The 19,102-nt window shown below is 33.7% G+C and overlaps 1 protein-coding gene and 1 long non-coding RNA gene across 2 annotated transcripts in view; both read left to right on the plus strand.

Annotated features, from left to right (window-relative positions):
- The window catches only part of LOC135120838 (uncharacterized), a 28,855-nt gene that overhangs the window by 1,889 nt on the left and 7,864 nt on the right, over positions 1 to 19,102 (plus strand). The window contains exons 3-4 of the mRNA XM_064045159.1: positions 14,155 to 14,409; positions 14,947 to 15,025. Coding sequence (XP_063901229.1) covers positions 14,155 to 14,409; positions 14,947 to 15,025 — 334 coding nt within the window. The remainder of the gene's footprint in view (positions 1 to 14,154; positions 14,410 to 14,946; positions 15,026 to 19,102) is intronic.
- On the plus strand, positions 15,207 to 16,387 carry LOC135146214 (uncharacterized). The gene is made up of 3 exons (XR_010283742.1): positions 15,207 to 15,420; positions 15,471 to 15,723; positions 15,780 to 16,387. It is a non-coding gene; the product is annotated as an uncharacterized LOC135146214 (long non-coding RNA).

Here is a 19,102-nt window from a genome sequence, read left to right on the forward strand (position 1 = left end):
TTTTTCTCATTACATTTTTGTACTGGGAATTTAAAAAAAAAATTGCGATGACGTCATCAACATTTTTGCAAGGACACGTATATCAGTTGGGATAGATGTAGTGTAATACTAAGAATAAAATTATTGTATTCCCAAATTTTCGGGAAAATGAATTGGGTCGTTTTGAATATTGATTTGTTATAATCAATAAAATAACGAAACAATTTACTCACGTATACGGCGCCGGCGTGTAATATGAGAGGGAACTGAAAATCGTGTATGTATAAGCGTTCTTAATTTAAGATGACAAGCGTAACAGCATACGTGAGAGTCAAACAGAGAAACTGTAAACAAAACGACCATCGGTTTTATTGCTTCGACTTCCGCTTATTATATAAAACATTGAGTTTTATTTTAATTTTTGACGGTGGAATTCACAATTGGTTGATTATAAACATGTCTATTCCACATTCGCGGAACCTAGACAGCGCACACGTCTGTAATATTAAAGTCGATGTAAATAAGCGTGCTACCCTTATGTTTCAACCGAGTTTTTACTTTAAAAAATTTTGTGTCTACCAAATTGGGTTGGTCCAATGTAATACTAATAATAAGTGTTGCCTTTAATTTAATCAATAAAATAAATTGACTTCATTAATTTTTTTGAGCCACCTCTTAAGAAAATCTAAAAAATATGAATGAAGTGATAAATCACAAGTACAGACTCATCATATTTTTACGCTTTAGATAGGATTTATTCGGCAAACTTTCGAGCTGACGTCATCAAATTTTTTGAGGGGGGATTAGCAAATACATTTTGATAAAAAAGTTAACGTGCTTATGATAACTTTAAAACATCTCCAAGATTTCAAAGCATTCGGTTCTGTAATTCCTGATTAAATCAATAAAATAAATTGACGCATTCATTAATTTTTTTGAGTCACCCTGTATATGCAAATCGAAAAAATTTGAATGGAATGATAAATCACAACAAGAGACTCACCATATTTTGTACATTTTAGATAGGATTTATTCGGCAAACTTTTGAGCTGACGTCATCAAGTTTTTGGAGGGGATAACCAAATATATTTTGACTAAAGATTTATGATGCTTTTTAGAGCCTTAAAACATCTGCAACATTTCAAAACATTCGGGTTAGCAGATTCAAAATTAAATTGCAAAATGTGGTTTTATAATTTTGATTTTTTTTCCAAAAATCTGGACGTTTCGGGTAAAAACTGAATTCGGAGTCGTAAACTACATGTGTAGGACTATGTTATTTTATACAATTTAAGACCCATTTACTATGTACAATTTTGAAGTGACGTCATCGCATTAGTGGTGGGGATGATTAGACAAATTTTGGTTAGCGTGTTACCATCTACATGATATTCCTAATATAAGTACAAAATTTCACAACAATCGGTCCAGTACTTTCGGAGATTATCTGTCTAATAAAAATCCGGGACGGCAGACAGACGGACAGACGGACAGACGGACAGACGGACGGATAAACGGACAGACAGACGGAAATGGGAGACCTATTTCTTCGTATTCTAGGGGTCATGAAAGATCGAGAAAACGTAAAAGTAGAGAGTCGGCCGACGGACTCGATTACAATACTTCCTTTGCTTACGCTCGGGAAGTAAAAACACAAAAAAATACAGAATTTTGAAACGAAATCCATATATTCTTCATATACAGGGTATTTTTGAAATAGATGGAAACTTTTTTTAAGGTAATTGGTCATGATGTAGAGAATTTATGCATCAAATATTGATCTAATAAAAATCCTTTAGTTTTCGAGATAAAATTGATTGAAAATCTGTTAAAATTTGCGTGTGCGCTACTGATTCCAAAAATGTTAAAGGTAAATTTGATCACTATAGTAATTTAAAGTAGGTAAAATTGTTGCTTGTTAACATGACAATAGATTCATTAGCCCATCATTTTTTGACGTTTTTGCAATTTTTTGGAAGAACAAAATGAATTTTTCTAATTCTGAAATGACTGACATGGTTCTGATGTATGGACAAGCCTTAAGAAACTCCTTGGAAGCTCGACGTTTATACTAAGAAGCATTTCCCAAACGAAGATTGCCAAATCATAAAACATTTGCTAACGTTGTTCAGCGTCTACGAGAAAATGGGAAATTTCAACCTCGTTTTAGTGATCGTGGTCGTGAAAGGACAGAACGGACACTTGATGCCGAAGAAGAAATTTTGAATGTCGTTGAAAACGATCCAGGTATAAACATTTTAGACGATTGTCTTACCGAGTGGGAGTTTTACCTTTTGTGGTGTGGAGAACTCTACATGAACAAGGCAACAATCATTGATTTGACGTGCGGAAGCGTGTATACGAAATGGTGGTGGACATTTTGAAAACTTGCTCTAGTTGCATACGTTACGTTTTGTTTCATTTTATGGTTGATTAAATTATGATTTTGAAGTTATAATTGTCAGTTCATTAATTATTGTCATTGTTTATTTGTTGCTAGCAATAAATTAATAGTGACAGTAGTTACACCTCGGCAGTTTTCAGTTACTAGGTTTCACGTTTTTACTTCCCGAGCGTAAGCAAAGGAAGTATTGTAATCGAGTCCGTCGGCCGACTCTCTACTTTTACGTTTTCTCGATCTTTCATGACCCCTAGAAGACGAAGAAATAGGTCTCCCATTTCCGTCTGTCTGTCCGTCTGTCCGTCTGTCCGTCCGTCTGTCCGTCCGTCTGTCCGTCTGTCCGTCTGTCCGTCTGTTGTCCCGGATTTTTATTAGACAGATAATCTTCGAAAGTACTCGACCGATTGTTGTGAAATTTTGTACTTATATTAAGAATATCATGTAGATGGTAAAACGCTAACCAAAATTTGTCTAATCATCCCCACCACTAATGCGATGACGTCACTTCAAACTTGTACATAGTAAATGGGTTTTCAATTGTATAAAATAACATAGTCCTACACATGTAGTTTACAACTCCGAATCGACTTTTCACACGAAACGTCCAGATTTTTGGAAAAAAAATCAAAATTATAAAACAACATTTTGAAATTTAATTTTTAATCTGCTAACCAGAATGCTTTGAAATGTTGCAGATGTTTTAAGGCTATAAAGAGCATCATAAATCTTTAGTCAAAAAATATTTGCTTATCCCCTCCAAAAACTTGATGACGTCAGCTCAAAAGTTTGTGGAATAAATCATATCTAAAATGTACAAAATATGATGAGTCTGTACTTGTGATCTATCACTCCATTCATATTTTTTGGATTTGCATATACAGGGTGACTCAAAAAAATTAATGAATGCGTAAATTTATTTTACTGATTTAATCAGGAACTACAAAACGGAATGCTCTGACATCTTGCAGATGTTTTAAGGTTATAAAGAGCATAATAAATGTTTAGTCAAAATATATTTGCTTATCCCCTCCAAAAACTTGATGACGTCAGCTCGAAAATTTGCCGAATAAATCATATCTAAAATGTACAAAATATGATCAGTCTGTACTTGTGATCTATCACTCCATTAATATTTTTTGGATTTGCATATACAGGGTGATTCAAGAAAATAAATGAAAGCGTAAATTTATTTTACTGATTTACTCAGGAACTACAAAACCGAATGCTTCGAAATCTTGAAGATATTTTAAAATTATCATAAGCACGGTAAATTTTTGATCAAAATGTATTTGGTCGTCCCCCCTAAAAAATTTATGACGTCACCACAAAATTTTTGCTGAATAAATCCTATCTAAAATGTACAAAATATGGTGAGTCTCTTCTTGTGATTTATCATTCCATTCAAATTTTTTCGATTTGCATACACAGGGTTACTCAAAAAATTAATGAATGCGTAAATTTATTTTATTGATTTAATCAGGAACTACAAAACCGAATGCTTTGAAATCTTGCAGATGTTTTAAGGTTATAAAGAGCATAATAAATTTTTAGTCAAAATATATTTGGTTATCTTCTACAAAAAACTGATGACGTCAGCTCAAAAGTTTGCCGAATAAATCGTATCTAAAATGTACAAAATATGATGAGTCTGTACTTGTGATTTATCATTCCATTCATATTTTTGGATTTGCATATGCAGGGTGACTCAAAAAAATTAATGAAGGCGTGAATTTATTTTATCGATTTAATCAGGAATTACAAAACCGAATGCTTTGAAATCTTGGGAATATTTTAAAGTTATTATAAGCATGGTAAACTTTTGTTCAAAATGTATTTGTTCATCCCTCCTAAAAAAATTGATGACGTCACCCTTAAATTTTGCTGAATAAATCCTATCTAAAATGCAAAAAATATGATGAGTTTGTACTTGTGATTTATCATTCCATTCATATTTTTTAGATTTTCTTAAGAGGTGGTTCAAAAAAATTAATGAAGTCAATTTGTTTTATTGATTAAATTAAAGGCAACACTTATTATTAGTATTACACCCCAACCAACCCAATTTGGTAGACACAAAATTTGTTAAAGGAAAAACTCGGTTGAAACATAAGGGTAGCACGCTTATTTACATCTATTTTAACATTACAGACGTGCGTTTGTTTTGTTCGTTGACTAGGTTCCGCGAATGTGGAATAGACATGTTTATAATCAACCAATTGTGAATTTCACAGTCAAGAATTAAAATAAAACCCAATGTTTTATATAATAAGCGGAAGTCGAAGCAATAAAACCGATGGTCGTTTTGTTTACAGTTTGTCTGTTTGACTCTCACGTATGCTGTTACGCTTGTCATCTTAAATTAAGAATGTTTATACATAAACGATTTTCAGTTGCCCCTCATATTACTAGACAGCGGATTTCTGTCGGGCTACGTCACGATTATAGGGGGGGACGTGCTGGATTCCATAAATATAATTAACGATTTATTAATCAAACGGCTAAGTAAGTGAGAACGGGAATTAACAGCAGAGTGCAACGAAACAACGTTATTCTAATCTCAAATAAACGAAGTGCAGTCCGCAACGGCAATGAATTCGCATCCCGTGCGAGCCGTACGAGTTTGGCCTTGCCTAGCCCGACAGAAATCCGCTCTCTAGATATTACACACCGGCGCCGTATACGTGAGTAAATTGTTTCGTTATTTTATTGATTATAAGAAATCAATATTCAAAACGACCCAATTCATTTTCCCGAAAATTTGGGAACACAATAATTTTATTCTTAGTATCACACTACATCTATCCCAACTGATATACGTGTCCTTGCAAAAATGTTGATGACGTCATCACAATTTTTTTTAAATACCCACTACAAAAATGTAATGAGAAAAAAAAACATAATAGGCATGCAGTCGTCAAGTTTCCGACAGCGAGGGAAGTACTGTCTAAACTCTTTAGACCAATTTTTTCGTGAAACCATTATTTATCAGTGGAGTAATGAATGTTTGGATAGGGGTTAAATTTTCCTTTCAAAATTTTACTAACACAACAAACGTTCATTAGACTTCTTAGGTTCCCTACATTCACCAGATTTTTTGTTTCCATGTATTTCAATAACACCCTGTATAATACTTTTCTTAACATATTTGTAAAGAAAAAAAAGTCGGCCTGAGGGACCTGAATTTTTCAATGCATTACGGCGGTTAACGTGTTAATCACTATTAACTCAGTAGCGTACATGCTATTTTGACCAAATTTTCAATCAATTTTATTTCGAAAACTAAAACACTTTTATTAGAACATTTTTTTCTTAATGATATCTACTCATCCAGACCAATTTTCAGTTTTTTTTTGTTGGTGCATTTCGCAAATACCCTGTAATAGCTATGGTTAAAAACAATTACATACTTAAAATTACTCTTAACAAATTAAAAAAAAACCGAAGTTTCCAATACCACGAAAACACAAAAATAACTGATGTAGACACAAACAACAAACAATCATACATATAAGTACATCACAGACTGATACATTTGTCAATAATTTGTCAAACACAATACGTCAAAGTAAGATCCCAATTTTTAGAAAACACTGACAGCTCAGGACGCTGACGCTCAGGAAGCGAAGAAGGTATTGTATGCATTAGGGTTCATCAGGCAACCACAAATTTTTACTTCCCGAGCGTAAGCAAAGGAAGTATTGTAATCGAGTCCGTCGGCCGACTCTCTATTTTTACGTTTTCTCGATCTTTCATGACCCGTAGAAGACGAAGAAATAGGTCTCCCATTTCCGTCTGTCTGTCCGTGTGTCCGTCTGTCCGTCTGTCCGTCTTTCCGTCTGTCCGTCCGTCTGTCCGTCTGTCTGCTGTCCCGGATTTTTATTAGACAAATAATCTCCGAAAGTACTGGACCGATTGTTGTGAAATTTTGTAGTTATATTAGGAATATCATGTAGATGGTAAAACGCTAACCAAAATTTGTCTAATCATCCCCACCACTAATGTGATGACGTCACTTCAAAATTGTACATAGTAAATGGGTTTTAAATTGTATAAAATAATATAGTGCTAAACATGTAGTTTACGACTCCGAATTGAGTTTTTACCCGAAACGTCCAGATTTTTGGAAAAAAAATCAAAATTATAAAACAACATTTTGCAATTTAATTTTGAATCTGCTAATCCGAATGTTTTGAAATGTTGCAGATGTTTTAAGGCTATAAAGAGCATCATAAATCTTTACTCAAAATATATTTGGTTATCCCCTCCAAAAACTTGATGACGTCAGCTCAAAAGTTTGCCAAATAAATCCTATGTAAAATGTACAAAATATGATGAGTCTGTGCTTGTCATATATCACTCCATTCATATTTTTTGGATTTGCATATACAGGGTCACTGAAAAAAATTAATGAATGCGTAAATTTATTTTACTGATTTACTCAGGAAGTACAAAACCGAATGCTTTGAAATCTTGAAGGTGTTTTAAAGTTATCATAAGGATGGTAAGTTTTTGATCAAAATGTATTTGCTCATCCCCCCTAAAAAATTTATGACGTCACCACAAAATTTTGCCGAATAAATCCTATCTAAAATGTACAAAATATGGTGAGTCTCTTCTTGTCATTTATCATTCCATTCAAATTTTTTCGATTTCCATATACAGGGTGACTCACAAAAATTAATAAATGCGTGAATTTATTTTATTGAGTTAATCAGGAACTACAAAACCGAATGCTTTGAAATCTTGCAGATGTTTTAAGGTTATAAAGAGCATAACAAATGTTTAGTCAAAATATGTTTGTTTATCCCCTCCAAAAAATTGATGACGTTAGCTCGAAAGTTTGCCGAATAAATCCTATCTAGAATATACAAAATATGATAAGTCTGTACTTGTAATTTATTATTCCACTCATATTTTTTTAATTTGCATATACCGGGTGACTCAAAAAAAATAATGAAATCAACTGCGAAAAAAAAACATAATAGACATGCAGTCGTCACGTTTCCGACAGCGAGGGAAGTACTGTCTAAACTCTTTAGACCAATTTTTCATTTAATTTTGATTTGTTGTCAAATTTAGGAATGGAATATATAATATAGTTTCCAAACGGATGAACCGATTTCAGCGAGTGTTTCTTTGTTTGACAATGGTTTAATCGGGATAGTTTTTATTTATATTTGATGATAATAGTCACTTCAAGATCATCATGTAATAACAGAGTTAATGTTGGAAACAGCTCGGATGGCGCGAAGGTGGTGATAGCGCGCGACTCTCGTTACAAATCTACCAATTTCAGACTTTTTAAGGGTTAATTTTTTTTGTTGGGGATTTTTAGGTATTAACACTTGTTACTATTAGAAAATTAATATTTAATTATTATAAAAATATTTTTTTTATTATATTATTTCTTAAAGGAAAGATTTAGTTATACAGAGTGTCCCAGAATTCGCGCCATTCCCGTGAATGACATGTTCCCTGTCCCGAACTGTGCCGTAATTCGCAAAAAGAATTGTCCAGGCTTTAACCGTGTGAGAACTGGAAGGCGATTAAGTTGACCAATAGAGAGGCTGCTTTTATATCCGAATATTTCTATGTTCAAAGTTACCTATGCCAAGAACAAAAAATTGGTCTAAAGAGTTTAGACAGTACTTCCCTCGCTGTCGGAAACTTGACGACTGCATGCCTATTATGTTTTTTTTTCTCATTACATTTTTGTAGTGGGAATTTAAAAAAAAATTGTGATGACGTCATCAACATTTTTGCAAAGACACGTATATCAGTTGGGATAGATGTAGTGTAATACTAAGAATAAAATTATTGTGTTCCCAAATTTTCGGGAAAATGAATTGGGTCGTTTTGAATATTGATTTCTTATAATCAATAAAATAACGAAACAATTTACTCACGTATACGGCGCCGGTGTGTAATATCTAGAGAGCGGATTTCTGTCGGGCTAGGCAAGGCCAAACTCGGTACGGCTCGCACGGGATGCGAATTCATTGCCGTTGCGGACTGCACTTCGTTTATTTGAGATTAGAATAACGTTGTTTCGTTGCACTCTGCTGTTAATTCCCGTTCTCATTTACTTAGCCGCTCGATTAATAAATCGTTAATTATATTTATGGAATCCAGCACGTTCCCCCCTATAATCGTGACGTAGCCCGACAGAAATCCGCTGTCTAGTAATATGAGGGGCAACTGAAAATCGTTTATGTATAAACATTCTTAATTTAAGATGACAAGCGTAACAACATACGTGAGAGTCAAACAGAGAAACTGTAAACAAAACGACCATCGGTTTTATTGCTTCGACTTCCGCTTATTATATAAAACATTGCGTTTTATTTTAATTCTTGACGGTGAAATTCACAATTGGTTGATTATAAACATGTCTATTTCGCATTCGCGGAACCAAGTGACCGCATAAAACAAATGCAGGTCTGTAATGTTAAAGTCGATGTAAATAAGCGTGCTACTGTTATGTTTCAACCGAGTTTTTCCTTTAACAAATTTTGTGTCTACCAAATTGGGTTGGTTGGGGTGTAATACTAATAATAAGTGTTGCCTTTAATTTAATCAATAAAATAAATTGACTTCATTAATTTTTTTGAACCACCTCTTAAGAAAATCTAACAAATATGAATGGAATGATAAATCACAAGTACAAACTCATCATATTTTTTGCATTTTAGATAGGATTTATTCAGCAAAATTTAAGGGTGACGTCATCAATTTTTTTAGGAGGGATGAACAAATACATTTTGAACAAAAGTTTACCATGCTTATAATAACTTTAAAATATTCCCAAGATTTCAAAGCATTCGGTTTTGTAATTCCTGATTAAATCGATAAAATAAATTCACGCCTTCATTAATTTTTTTGAGTCACCCTGCATATGCAAATCCAAAAATATGAATGGAATGATAAATCACAAGTACAGACTCATCATATTTTGTACATTTTAGATACGATTTATTCGGCAAACTTTTGAGCTGACGTCATCAGTTTTTTGTAGAAGATAACCAAATATATTTTGACTAAAAATTTATTATGCTCTTTATTATAACCTTACAACATCTGCAAGATTTCAAAGCATTCGGTTTTGTAGTTCCTGATTAAATCAATAAAATAAATTTACGCATTCATTAATTTTTTTGAGTCACCCTGTATATGCAAATCGAAAAAATTTGAATGGAATGATAAATCACAAGAAGAGACTCACCATATTTTGTACATTTTAGATAGGATTTATTCAGCAAAATTTTGTGGTGACATCATAAATTTTTTAGGGGGGACGACCAAACACGTTTTGATCAAAAATTTACCATGCTTATGATAATTTTAAAATATCTTCAAGATTTCGAAGCATTCGGTTTTGTAGTTCCTGAGTAAATCAGTAAAATAAATTTACGCTTTCATTTATTTTCTTGAATCACCCTGTATATGCAAATCCAAAAAATATGAATGGAGTGATAGATCACAAGTACAGACTGATCATATTTTGTACATTTTAGATATGATTTATTCGGCAAATTTTCGAGCTGACGTCATCAAGTTTTTGGAGGGGATAAGCAAATATATTTTGACTAAACATTTATTATGCTCTTTATGACCTTAAAACATCTGCAAGATTTCAGAGCATTCGGTTTTGTAGTTCCTGATTAAATCAATAAAATATATTTACGCATTCATTAATTTTTTTGAGTCACCCTGTATATGCAAATCCAAAAAATATGAATGGAGTGATAGATCACAAGTACAGACTCATCATATTTTGTACATTTTAGATATGATTTATTCCACAAACTTTTGAGCTGACGTCATCAAGTTTTTGGAGGGGATAAGCAAATATTTTTTGATTAAAGATTTATGATGCTCTTTATAGCCTTAAAACATCTGCAACATTTCAAAGCATTCTGGTTAGCAGATTAAAAATTAAATTTCAAAATATTGTTTTATAATTTTGATTTTTTTTCCAAAAATCTGGACGTTTCGGGTGAAAAGTCGATTCAGAGTTGTAAACTACATGTGTAGGACTATGTTATTTTATACAATTGAAAACCCATTTACTATGTACAATTTTGAAGTGACGTCATCGCATTAGTGGTGGGGATGATTAGACAAATTTTGGTTAGCGTTTTACCATCTACATGATATTCTTAATATAAGTACAAAATTTCACAACAATCGGTTGAGTACTTTCGGAGATTATCTGTCTAATAAAAATCCGGGACAACAGACGGACAGACGGACGGACAGACGGACAGACGGACAGACGGACGGACAGACGGACAGACGGACAGACGGACGGACAGACGGACAGACAGACGGAAATGGGAGACCTATTTCTTCGTCTTCTAGGGGTCATGAAAGATCGAGAAAACGTAAAAGTAGAGAGTCGGCCGACGGACTCGATTACAATACTTGCTTTGCTTACGCTCGGGAAGTAAAAATCCGGTAATACTAAAGTTGAATGAATTTTTTCCGAATCCCCCTCCGTCAACAAAAGGAAACAGAAGTGTGGTTATAAATTTAATCATTTTGACAATTATTTGTCATAAACTGTCACGAAGTTCATCACTGACCTGAACAGACGCCTCTGCCCCCAAAGATGACTGATTAATGTACACAGAGACGTCAAGGTTTACTTTAAGGCAAGTAGCATGGGATAGAAGTTATTTCTGCTGCCATTCTAGTTAAATTGTGTTTAACTGAGCTGTACATGTCATAAGAGAAGCTGTTTCATTTCATCGTAGGCAAATAATACATTTATTACTATTCTACATAGTGTAGATACCGAAGAGCAGGTATTAGAAGTCATTTTCTTAGAGCCCCGTGAATAATGTGTTGTTCTTTTTAACGAAAAGTAGTGCATTTTCAGAATTCACTATGCATCATATCCCTGATATTAAGTTTATCGTTATTTCTAAAAAAGAGTACCACATGTTCATTCAAAGAACGTTATTAAGTGTACTAAAACATAAATATCGCTTTTGATTAATCGGTGCTTATGATTTTCAATAAACAGTATCAATTTTTACCGAACAGCTTTGTTGCTGATACCTAATCTAAGCAACGAAAAAAGAGACGAGACTCCACTTCTCTGGTGTATTGAAATCATAGGTATCTGCTGTGGTGTCAATCATGTGGGGGAGATACTGAAAACGGAGACTTATTCAAGAATAAAATTGATGCTGCACATGATGATTTAAAACAGTTTCTTTAAAGTTGTGAGTACTTTCTAGAGATTGAAAAGATCCGAATAAAAAATGTGACAAAAATCGTTTAGTTGCATTTTTTTTTTTATTTAAGGACAATACAAACTATAAACAAATCAGTACCAATACCACTAAGTCACTGATGTCTTATTCATACTAGTATAAAGAATATTTGGAAATGATGTTAATTTATGGAGAATGTAAACGCTCTGCAGCCACTGCTGTGCGCGGATATACAGGTCTTTTCCCCAACCATCGGCTCCTTGACCAGCATGTGTTTCGTCGTTTGTTGCATCCAGCAAAAGAAGATGGATCTTTTTAGCCTATTCGGAAAGGCCTTCCTGGGGCTACACGGATTATACGCGTAGACGGTGAAGAACAAGTGGCACAAATGAATGGATGCTCAAGATCGATCATGCATCGTATCCTTACAGACAAAAATCTGCATCCTTACTATTGACGAAAGTGCAGCATCTGCGACGAGCCGACTGCGCGACGAGTGCATGTTGCTCAATGGTTACTGCGACAAAATGAACTAAATCCTGATTTTTCACGGCACATTCTTTTCGCCGACGAATGTTCATTTTCCCGAAAAGGAATATTTAATGCGCACCATTGGCACTTCTGGGCAAACGAAAATCCACATTTCGCTAACGTGAGAGCATATCAAGAGCAATACTATTAATCTATGGGCTGGAATCGGGTAGTCGGTTGGTCCCAGATGCTGCACTCTCGTGTAATGGTAAGGATGCAGTCTTCTCTCTTGAAGGATACGATGAGTGGTCGATCTTGAGCATCCACTCATTTACGCTACGCAGCGGACACTTCTCCTAGGATCCGCTTCCATCAATATTATTCTTGAATAAGTCTCCGTTTTCAGTATCTCCCCCACATGATTGACACCACAGCAGATACCTATGATTTCAATACACCAGAGAAGTGGAGTCTCGTCTCTTTTTTCGTTGCTTAGATTAGGTATCAGCAACAAAGCTGTTCGGTAAAAATTGATACTGTTTATTGAAAATCATAAGCACCGATTAATCAAAAGCGATATTTATGCTTTAGTACACTTAATAACGTTCTTTGAATGAACATGTGGTACTCTTTTTTAGAAATAACGATAAACTTAATATCAGGGATATGATGCATAGTGAATTCTGAAAATACACTACTTTTCGTTAAAAAGAACAACACATTATTCACGGGGCTCTAAGAAAATGACTTCTAATACCTGCTCTTCGGTATCTACACTATGTCGAATAGTAATAAATGTATTATTTGCCTACGATGAAATGAAACAGCTTCTTTTATGACATGTACAGCCCAGTTAAACACAATTTAACTAGAATGGCAGCAGAAATAACTTCTGCCTTAAAGTAAACCTTGACGTCTCTGTGTACATTAATCAGTCATCTTTGGGGGCAGAAGCGTCTGTTCAGGTCAGTGATGAACTTCGTGACAGTTTATGACAAACAATTGTCAAAATGATTAAATTTATAACCACACTTCTGTTTCCTTTTGTTGACGGAGGGGGATTCGGAAAAAAATCATTCAACTTTAGTATTACCCGATTTTTTGTTCTTGGCATAGGTAACTTTGAACATAGAAACGTTCAGATATAAAAGCAGTCTCTCTATTGGTCAACTTAATCGCCTTCCAGTTCTCACACGGTTAAAGCCTGGACAATTCTTTTTGCGAATTACGGCACAGTTCGGGACAGGGAACATGTCATTCACGGGAATGGCGCGAATTCTGGGACACCCTGTATAATAAATATTGAGGTGGTGTTAGAGTAGGATAGTATTTCATTTTAAATGTAATCTTACAAAACATCCCTCCTGAAATTACCAAAAATTATCAGTATTACGCTTAGATCATATAATAAATAGATACCACCATGCCGTGTTCTTTCCCTAGGACAGCCTGTGACGACATCCTCCTGTCACACATCTCTCTCGTGCATGGAGGGATTACAATGAAGCTATCCTTGCCTGATCACTATTTGAATTTTGCGCGCCTAAATTTTAGGAAGTATGTCTGAACTAACTTCGGAAGAAAGATGTTGACAGCTTGATTTTATAAATAATTCACAGTAGATAATGAAAGGAATAGTAAATTATTGGGCAGCAATTGTGATCCTTCATGACTACATCACTTAAAATAGGATATTTGTTCTAAATTCTAAAATTGTTTTTTGTACAACAACTCGAAAGTGAGGTTAGAAGAAACATCTGTCAAAAGCGATTTGTTGCGCTGGTGCGATACAAGGATGGAAGTGAAATAGACATATACAGATGAAATGCATATAACAAAGATGAAGATGTGGTGATCACACAAGGATAGCATTATACTACTCCCCTTGACGTAGAAAACGACAACAGATAGCTTCATGTCTAGTCACACCTTTCAGTTTGAGTATTGGTATCTATTTATTATATGATCTAAGGTAATACGGTAAACTTACTGGTAAAATCATCAGCGTGGTGTAACTGTTAACAGTTTTAGTTATCTGTACACTTCGAGATTTTATAATATTTAGATCTTTTTATTTTTCAGGAACAACAGTTGCATGGATCATTCATTTAGGAATATTTTTGACAAAGAACGAATAATGGAAGTGTTATTAAAGTTAACAAAGTTAAAATCAATACAAAAGTCTAATTTTGCGTTTTATGCAGCTATTCTAACTAGACTTTTGGATCCAAATTTTTCAGACTCACTAAATCACTTGTTGTCTGCTTTGTTTGACGTTTTCCAAAAATATGAATTGCGGACAGAACAGATCGTCGTTTGCAAACTCATATTGGCCAGGTAACTTTGTTTTCTTTTAATTTTCTTGTGTTACATAGAAAGCGTTGTAGAGTTTTGTTTTATAACTAAGAAATTAAATTTATTTTTCTATTTTTATAAACTTTAAGCGGTTGTTATTAATAAAGTTAATGCTTAAACTAGCTGATAACAGTCTGTAAATATAGGCACCAAAAAATTACAGCTTTCTAAAACGTATTTTGACGCAACTTCGCAAAAAGGAACAATTTCTGATCGTTGTTGTATTATAATAGTAGATTAGGTATTGATAACGGTAAAGGTGATTTACTGGTCGAATACTAAAGTTTGAAAATGGAGCAAAGTGGCATCTTCACTTTGACTGGGACAAGTAAAGCCTTTGACGTTCGTAATGTATAAACATATTACTTTGTGTACGACCGACACAGTTCTAGCGTTTTTTGTCGAATTTGTGATGTTGAAAGAAATTCATCACAAACCAGCGAAGCCTATTTTTAGTTTTCAAAAATTGCTGCTATTATATTGTTTCACCTATGCTAATTTCTTGGTTATAATTTTTAGCTCATCGAAAATTTTGAAAACTGCATTCAAAAATGTTTGGGACTGGCTAATTTGGGAATGTCCGACGCTATTAAGTAAGGTAAGATTTTGTTACATTATACAGAGTCATCAAAATTGACTGAGAGATTTGGTACTCCCTGCTTTTGTCGTGAAGTTTGTCAAACTTATGACAGATTTGTTTAAGGTTATATGCAGGGGTCTTGAAATGAGATAGCCTTCACCTTATCCTTTCTTTGCGAAGTTTTCCGACCTGCCCGCCAGGAGTCGTAATGAAAAGAAATCTGTAAAAGCTGTGATTTTCAAAATTTTTGAGAATTCGTTTAGATCTCCTAGCAACGGCAGTGTTTATCATTTGACACATTTCCTGTGTTGTATTCGCGTGATTTATGCGTGATTTCATAGTGGGATAGTGCTTCTCAAAGTTTTCTTAATTTATGTGTTTACATTGTACATTGTAGAGTGTAATTGCCAAATGTAAGTATATAACTTTGCCGTGACGAGATTATTATACCCAATTTTTGTAGAACAAAAATGCAAGACAACAACATGTTACGGATATACGACGAGAGTTAAGCCGATCTTTGGGTTCCACATCCAAATCGGTTTATGGCGCAAATAATAAAGCCGCGAATAACCAAAAACTGGTGGTTTTAAACAACAACCAAATTTATAGCAGAGGGTACACTGGCTTCTATCATTTTCGACCAGACAAAGACTACATACCAGGAACGCAAAAGCCGCATAGATTTGCAGTACCAGCTATTTTGCCTTTCCACGGTAAAAACAAATTGAAAGTCACTACAAAACAAATATTAAGATATTTTTATTCACAGCTGATAGTGAACTTGCTACAGCATCACTCGAAGCAAACCACATTGATGTGGCAATCACAAGAACGCCTTTCGCTCCGCCAAGAAGTTTCTAAAAGATCAACGTTTGGCTGGTATCGTGAAAGGATTGGCTTCTTTTCAGCGAGAATTTTTTGAAAACTAGATTAGAAACGTACATCGAAAAGCAGGAGTTTTACATTTGAGGTGAAAGCAGATGCCATTGCCATTTGGAAGTATGGTTCAAAATCGTATAAACTTCTGCCAAGAATGTTTATGTTGCTATCTATTAACACTTTGAGGGCAACCCTAAATAAAGTTCCAATAGAACCGGGTATCATCAAACCTATATTCGAAGTTCTCAGAAAGCAAGTAAGTCGCAAAATTAACCCTAAGTATGTACTCTCATCTTTGATGAGATGTTCATTCAGCCTCATCTGAACCACTTGCCTTATGAGGACAGTTGTGGTTTTTGAAGATGACGGTTCAACAAGGACGGAAAAAATTGCAGACCATATTTGCGTACTCAGAGGAATTTTCGGAAGGTAGAAGCTACCTGTTGTTTTTGCTTTTTGTAAAAATTCTATGCCTGGCGTAAACACTGCCCATTTTTTTATAAAACGGTTATGAAAGGGGCAACAGCGATTGATTTTGATTTTCGGGAGTGTTTTGCATATCGAAGAACTAAAAACTCAACTTTTTCATTTATTTTTAAGAGAGTCTATCTTTAGATCTATGAAAAAAGTCAGTAATGTAGTATTTGGTAAGGAAGAGCCTAACAAATCAATTCCATTGGAAACAGAAATGCAACAGTTATATTTACGTTTTACAGAAAGAAAGTAGAACGTTTGTATAATTTTGGATTTTGCAGGTTATTCATCAGCTTTGTTTTGTTCATACCATAACAAAGTACTGGGAAACATATTTGGTTATCTTGTAAATTTATTATTTAAAATGTTATTTTATTTTGCACTATTTTGTTTGACTTTTGCTTACTTTTCTAATTTTCTCTTAAGATATTTTTAGGATATTATCAATGTATTTATTTATTTATTTATTGTTCTTATTGTATTTACATTTACAACTGAATGTTAAGTTTTAAATATACTGTGTCAAATATTTTATCTACTTTTTTTTTATACTGTTTGTGTTTTTTATATGTCAGCTTCAAAACGTATTTACACGTTTTGAAACTAACATATAAAATACAGAAACCATATTTTTCCCTTCAATTATAAAAAATTCACCTTAAAAATTCGCTTTCAAATTTAGCGCCAGTTTTAGTTCCCGACCCAGCCAGTAGATGCTGACATTGTGACCAACATAAAAGCATTAGAGATCGTGTTCTATAGAGAGGGTATTCTATGGTTATATGGCAATGAATTCAGTGGCGTGACAAGAGAACTGAGGGTTGATTGTCGAACTCACCTGAATCAGCTGCGAATACGAAAGTTACCTTCTTGCAAAGTTGCGAAGGGTTTTAACGTTTGTACGAATCGCCTTGGTCGATGCGCACCCTATACCTTATTGTTACTTGCATCTTTGAGAACAAATTCCAGAAATGAATGGATCTAAAATTCGAAACTTCAAATCTGACAACTAATATTTTTTACCAAAAAAAAAAAAAATCGAAAAAAGACGCCACTGAGTTTTGAAATTGGAAACTTGAAACTTCAAATCTGACAGCTAATATTTTTATACAACTTAATAAACCAAATTATTCAAGTTCAGGTTTACCAACTCTCTCAATCAATTTTGATGACTCTGTACTTTAAAGTATTGAAAAATTACCTGCTATGACAATGTTATCTAAATCACTGGAATTTGCAAGGTTCTTAAAAAAATTGGTCTAAAGAGTTTAGACAGTACTTCCCTCGCTGTCGGAAACTTGACGACTGCATGCCTATTGTGTTTTTTTTCTCATTACATTTTTGTAGTGGGAATTTAAAAAAAAATTGCGATGACGTCATCAACATTTTTGCAAGGACACGTATATCAGTTGGGATAGACGTAGTGTAATACTAAGAATAAAATTATTATATTCTCAAATTTTCGGGAAAATGAATTGGGTCGTTTTGAATATTGATTTGTAATAATCAATAAAATAACGAAACAATTTACTCACGTATACGTATCAGAGGCAACTGAAAATCGTGTATGTATAAACATTCTTAATTTAAGATGACAGGCGTAACAGCATATGTGAGAGTCAAACAGAGAAACTGTAAACAAAACGACCATCGGTTTTATCGCTTCGACTTCCGCTTATTATATAAAACATTGGGTTTTATTTTAATTCTTGACGGTGAAATTCACAATTGGTTGATTACAAACATGTCTATTTCACATTCGCGGAACCAAGTGAGCGCATAAAACAAATGCAGGTCGGTAATGTTAAAGTCGATGTAAATAAGCGTGCTACCCTTATGTTTCAACCGAGTTTTTCCTTTAACAAATTTTGTGTCTACCAAATTGGGTTGGTTGGGGTGTAATACTAATAATAAGTGTTGCCTTTAATTTAATCAATAAAATAAATTGACTTCATTAATTTTTTTGAACCACCTCTTAAGAAAATCTAAAAAATATGAATGGAATGATAAATCACAAGTACAAACTCATCATATTTTTTGCATTTTAGATAGGATTTATTCAGCAAAATTTAAGGGTGACGTCATCAATTTTTTTAGGAGGGATGAACAAATACATTTTGAACAAAAGTTTACCATGCTTATAATAACTTTAAAATATTCCCAAGATTTCAAAGCATTCGGTTTTGTAATTCCTGATTAAATCGATAAAATAAATTCACGCCTTCATTAATTTTTTTGAGTCACCCTGCATATGCAAATCCAAAAATATGAATGGAATGATAAATCACAAGTACAGACTCATCATATTTTGTACATTTTAGATACGATTTATTCGGCAAACTTTTGAGCTGACGTCATCAGTTTTTTGTAGAAGATAACAAAATATATTTTGACTAAAAATTTATTATGCTCTTTATAACCTTAAAACATCTGCAAGATTTCAAAGCATTCGGTTTTGTAGTTCCTGATTAAATCAATAAAATAAATTTACGCATTCATTAATTTTTTTGAGTCACCCTGTATATGCAAATCGAAAAAATTTGAATGGAATGATAAATCACAAGAAGAGACTCACCATATTTTGTACATTTTAGATAGGATTTATTCAGCAAAATTTTGTGGTGACGTCATTAATTTTTTAGGGGGGACGACCAAATACGTTTTGATCAAAAATTTACCATGCTTATGATAATTTTAAAATATCTTCAAGATTTCGAAGCATTCGGTTTTGTAGTTCCT

Source organism: Zophobas morio, unplaced genomic scaffold, assembly GCF_036711695.1.
Source record: "Zophobas morio isolate AGI-343-1 ecotype UQ-CSIRO unplaced genomic scaffold, CSIRO_AGI_Zmor_V1 ptg000005l, whole genome shotgun sequence".
NCBI classification, from domain to species: Eukaryota; Metazoa; Arthropoda; class Insecta; order Coleoptera; family Tenebrionidae; genus Zophobas; species Zophobas morio.